This window comes from Notothenia coriiceps, unplaced genomic scaffold (assembly GCF_000735185.1).
Source record: "Notothenia coriiceps isolate Sejong01 unplaced genomic scaffold, NC01 NC01_scaffold00032992, whole genome shotgun sequence".
In the NCBI taxonomy this organism is placed as follows: Eukaryota; Metazoa; Chordata; class Actinopteri; order Perciformes; family Nototheniidae; genus Notothenia; species Notothenia coriiceps.
In genome coordinates this window covers 1-5,395 of record NW_011365693.1, presented here as the reverse complement: position 1 = coordinate 5,395, position 5,395 = coordinate 1, and the positions used below count along the sequence as shown (strand labels likewise).

General features: G+C 42.0%; 1 protein-coding gene across 2 annotated transcripts; it reads left to right on the top strand.

Moving 5' to 3' along the window:
• The first annotated feature begins 942 nt into the window (after positions 1-942).
• LOC104961269 (RNA-binding protein 44) lies at positions 943-5,389 on the top strand. 2 transcript variants are annotated; one of them, XM_010789530.1, is made up of 7 exons: positions 943-1,054; positions 1,935-2,037; positions 2,126-2,248; positions 2,356-2,423; positions 2,624-2,697; positions 3,801-4,017; positions 4,678-5,389. In XM_010789530.1, exons 1-7 carry the CDS (start codon positions 947-949, stop codon positions 4,969-4,971), a joined length of 987 nt encoding a protein of 328 aa, XP_010787832.1. In that variant the 5' UTR covers positions 943-946; the 3' UTR covers positions 4,972-5,389. The 2 variants fall into 2 exon arrangements, with proteins under 2 accessions (XP_010787832.1, XP_010787831.1); XM_010789529.1 differs by having other exon boundaries at positions 1,932-2,037.
• The last annotated feature ends 6 nt before the right edge of the window (positions 5,390-5,395 follow it).

Sequence of the window (5,395 nt, the reverse complement as noted above, 5' to 3'; positions counted from 1 at the left end):
ATTTCGATGAACTGAAATAATCTGTTTTTGAACTTTACTGTACTAGTACTCACCTAAGCAGCCAGTTTGACATTAGGACTTGCTTGTCATTGTATTTTCATGTTTTTTTAAAGAAAAATTAACTTGTCCACATTGCTTGCCGAAAGGGCAGATCTGCTGGCACTAACAATGTCTCCTGATGTGGAGAACACCCTCTCGCTAGGGACAGAGGTAGCAGATACAGCCAGGTAGCGCTTTGCTAACATGGCAACATAAGGATATTTGGCGTTTGTAATAGCTTTGGCTCGGTCTGAACTTTTTGCGAGTGGTGGAGGCTTAAATGCTAGCGGGAGTTGGGTTTGCACTTCAGTCTTTTTTATTTTGTAACCGGTGATATTCAGGTTCGGGTGATGCCTTTTCAAATGAGTGTGCAAGTTTGATGTATTGCCAGCCGCGTAACCAATTTTAGTTGAACAATGCCGACCATCAGCGTTGGTTCGGGCCACCTGTCTTTATCCGTCATCCTTGTACGTAACTGCGAACCAGAATGTTCCCAAACCGGAGACTTCAATGATGCTGGAGGATTTTTTTCGAGCTCAACTTTATCTGCGTTCGCCATTTCGACAGTTCCTCAAATTACTGACTAAATTTGAACGCATCCCTCTGACCAGCTCTCATAGTATGCCTCTCGTCCAATGAAATGACTTGCTCTCTCTATGACACGTTGAACCCAATGTGAGCAAATTACTCTGAATGCTGCGACGCAGCACCTGAGATTACTTCCAAAAAGTTGTTCACGTTCTCAATTTTTTACGTTTAACGTTATATTCGTTCGGTACACTTCGGTACACATGTGTACCGAACCGAAGGGGCGGTCCGAATAATTTCGGTATGTGTACCGTTACACCCCTAGTGTGAAGGTTTTCAATTTGAACAGTTTAGATTTGACTAGACTCTAGATGCTCTAATGTGTTTGTTTCTGATCCCAAGGAGCTCCCAGGAACCGCCGAAACATGACTCCTCACCAAGTGAAGACACTGCATGTCCTGATGATCAAATCAGAAGTGAATGCCAGGTATGCGTACACACACTAAAGGGTACATTTACAAAAGGGTTGATAGACTTGCACATATGAGAGCCCATTTACACGCAAACGCATACGAAACACAAACGAACCGAATACGATATCAAAAAAGTCTTCCGTTCACACGAGACCGCGCTGGAGACAGTGGCGGACTGGCCATCGGGACGTTCGGGACGAATCCGGATGGGCCGGTACTGAAGTGGGCCGGTCGGCCGATGTGGGCCGCCCCATAAGTCACTAGCAAACGGGCTATACGAAAGAGAAAAGTAGCGGATACGACTGTTTGCGTTCTCGTGTAAACGGCACATGAGACAGAACTAAGTAATACACAAAGCACATCTGAAATTCACCCCAACTGCATTTTGACACCATTTGGAGACCTTTCTATGTAAAAGAACCTCATCGTAAAAACAGTCCGTTTCACATAGATCAGAGTTCATAGCCACACACAGTTCCAGTGAAATGATTAGTGTCTCAAGAGAGTTGGTGGTAACTGAACTACACTTAAAGGTTGTCATGGCCAGACTTTAAACTGATAATTGCAGCAGTGATTGTAGCCATGTGAAGAAGTCATGTTCCAATCAAACCCATGCAATTAGGGATTTAGTGACAGGATGCAAAGACAGACCTGAAGGATTACGTAAATATAAATACACTTAATGGGTGTGTTAACGATGTTATATCATTGGCATCATGTTTTCTGGTCCTTTGGGTGGGGCGGATAGCGGTTCACAATGACGCTCTGTTCATGGTGCTATCAGCAATCCATTCTTTGTGGAGTCTCCCCTGACACTAGTTTAGTTCAACAATGTGACATTTCATCCTCAGTTCCACCATCTTTGATGTTTTGTTTTCATTTCTTCACCAGCAGAGTAACAATGAGGAAAAACCAATGAAGAAGGAGAACAGCGCGGCTGTCCCCCAGGATAGAGATGCTACCCATAATGCACACAAGCCAGAAGAACAGCAGACACGTAAGCAGAAGCACCCCTCTAATGCTTTAAGAAATCCCATGATCATTAATGTATTAATCAGAAGATGTGCCATTCTCTGAGTGAGCAGCAGCTGCATGTAAAGATGTCAGCACATTGGAGGCGTGGTTCGATGCTGAAGAAGACCTGCAGCCTGCAGCAGCTGCTGAGACCGAGCCGGACCCTACGGTGATCACAACAGATCAGACCAGTGGTGAGAGATCAGGGATGGAAGTTAAAGCATTATAGCTGCACATTTCCATAAGGTTTTTAAATAGATTTGGGATCAAATCCTTAGTGGAGAATTTGTGTTACCCACAGAATCCGGCAGCAAGGAAGTGGAGAGCTCGGTACTCTATGTTTCAAACCTGCCCAGTAACGCCTCAGAGGTGAGGTTCTGCTGCTGACTGCACACACGTTACCATTTAAAGCCGTACTCATAAGAACACATGCTATTATAGTTGTTTAATATTTATTTGTTAGACATGTTTTATTAGCAAGTCAGACCTTGTAATGTTATGGCCTTGTATTACAGAGGTGTAGCCACCAGGGGGCGGTACAGGATTTAACAGACTCTTGTTTTCCCCAGTGTGATGTGATGCAGTGGTTTGAGAAATACCATCCCTCTGAAGTCAGCATCTCTGCTTTAAAGAACGATTTGAGGTGAGCGTCTGCTCTGCTCTGAAGAACGTATATATTGAGACACACACACACACACACTTTTCTTGTCATGCATCCATCCGATCTGTGTGGTTGCATGAAGAAGAACACAATGCTCTTCAGCTGTAATTGTGTTATGTTATGCCTGAAATCAGAATCAACCAATATTTATTTATATAGCCCAATATCACAAATGTTACATTTGTCTCAGTGGACTTCACAGTTTGTACAGAATATCAGTATGGCAATACGACACCCTCTGTCCTTAGACCCTCACATCGTACAAGGAATCAAGTTTATTGCCAAGTAAGTCAACACTAACAAGGAGTTCGCTGTGGTGTATGGTGATGTAAACTTAAACGACATTCAGGGTGTCCGCGGGGTCTTAAAAAGTATTAAAAGTTGATAAATCAATTTAGCGAAAATGAAGGCTATTAAAAAGTATTAAAGGGCATTTTCCAAGGTTTTACATTTTGTAGCTTGTTTTCAATAAGTATATGAATTGTTCAAAGAGGTTGTATTCTACAGTCTGCCTGAATATAATCATGGCGTAGGTGTGTAGTGTGATCCTGTGTAGTTTATTGATGGCATCCCGTTGGGACGTCATCTGAACAGGACATCTCACGCTCACTGCTTGATAGCGCGAAGCTCCGTTTACGCCGGTCGTTAAACATCGTTATGGGGAAATGCAAGTCTGCGTCCAAATGTTTGGAAGATAAGGAAGAAGGACAATCAATACTGTATATAGTCAATGTGAGGTAAAGTGTGTCGCCAAGGTAACCGGTTAGAACTCAAAGTGGCGATGAGGTCTTAAAATGTATGGAGAAGGGTCTTAAAAAAGGTCTTAAAAGGTTTTACATTTGACTTCAGGATTCCTGCATATACCCTGACTGACATAACAAAATAAGTTGTAAGAAAAGGTAAAAAAATAACGATTTAACATTCAAAAATAATAAAGACGAGTATTTACACCACATTTAAATATACTAAAAAAACTAAGAACAATGAATATATGACAACCTGCAGTGTATTCAGAAGTCCTTCGTCAGTTAGAGAAGTGAATATGTTCTTGCCGTCAGTGTAACATGTCCCTCTTTGTTCTGTAGAGTTGCCATAGTGAGGATAAGTGGAGCCCAATCTGCCGAGGCTGCAGTGAGAGAGCTGAATGGCAGCAGCATGCACGGCCATGCTCTACATGTGGGGCACATCAACAGAGCCAGGGATGAGACCCAGAACCAGGACCAGGCCTCGGGCACCGTGAGGGGGCCGGAGTCCGCCCCAACACAAACCTCCAAGTCTGACTCCAGCAGCGCAGACAGAAAGGTGAACACTTCAATGATGTTCACTTTATGTAGACAAACTGATGATTGTAAGAAACGATGAAGTGAAAATGATCATTTGTAATCTTTTAATAGTCTACTGTACATGCTGTGCAAATGATGAACATTATTGATGCTTATTTCTTCATTTGGAACTGACCAACAGAAACAGCTGCTTTAAATGTAATGTGTGTCTCCCTGTGTATCGTGTACCCAGAGCTAAAACAATAATCATTAATACAACAATAATAATAAAGAATGAATCAATCTTTCATTAATGTTTCAAACAAAAAGGCCAAACGCTGTTTTCTGCTTCTCAATTGTAAAGATGTTTTGCTTCCATTGTTTGTTATTATATAACAATGTCATGATATTAAAAGTAACATATTTAAAGCTTCAGAGTTAGTCAGACAAAACTAAGTAGTCACCTTGGACTCTGGAACATTTTATAGACACAACCATGATGAATACAAACATTAACACTTTTAATTGAGCACCAGGAAAAGCACTTTATAAATGTAAGATATTATTATTATTATTATTAATCGCTGCCTTACAAATAAAATATGTTTGTGCTTTTATATCATTTATTATTTTACAGGATCCTGAAAGTTTAAACAGCTGTATATGTCTTTGTCATGCTTTGATCCCTCCCTCTCTGCAGCTGATCAGTCAGCCGCCGCTGAGCTCCAGCCTGAGGGCCAGGAGGGTGTTGTGCGTCTCGCCCACAGCGAAGGGAACCATGTTGCAGGAGAACTACTGCACCATGGGAGGCTTCAACGCCGTGATGATGGAGCTCACTCAGCGCCACCCGGGCGTCTCCAGGCAGAGGTTTGTGGAGGCTCTGCTGGAGCTGAAGGCCAAACACAAGGGCGTCCTCTGCGGCCTGCCGCTCCGCACCATCAGGGAGATGACCTCTGACCTCATCACCGGGCCAGAGAGCGCCACACAGCAATGAGGAAGCAGTCTTTACTGTTTTTTTGTTTAAAAAGCATCATCAAATCTTTGTTTGTTTGTTCTTTACAACTCGAGTAGTTCAGAGGGAGAAATTCACCTAAAGGAATTGGGTTTTCTTTAAAAGATTTGCTTGTCATTTCCAGTTGTTGTATTTTCAAAAGATGCTTCATAGAAAGTTCTAGTTATTTATTTGGCATACAGTTACTTGCATACCGTTTTATGCATCAGCTTTGTTTGTATTTGATGTCCTCTTGCTTTGTTGTATTTGATGTCCTCTTGCTTTGTTGTATTTGATGTCCTCTTGCTTTGTTGTATTTGATGTCCTCTTGCTTTGTTGTATTTGATGTCCTCTTGCTTTGTTTGTATTTGATGTCCTCTTGTTTTGTTGTATTTGATGTCCTCTTGCTTTGTTGTATTTGATGAGT

Excerpts from the sequence above, each read along its gene's own strand:
- LOC104961269 (XM_010789529.1), top strand. The coding sequence starts at position 947 with ATGTGTTTGTTTCTGATCCCAAGGAGCTCCCAGGAACCGCCGAAACAT. Across the intron at positions 2,698-3,800 it reads GCTTTAAAGAACGATTTGAG|AGTTGCCATAGTGAGGATAA; the intron begins GTGAGCGTCTGC and ends TTTGTTCTGTAG. Across the intron at positions 4,018-4,677 it reads CCAGCAGCGCAGACAGAAAG|CTGATCAGTCAGCCGCCGCT; the intron begins GTGAACACTTCA and ends CCCTCTCTGCAG.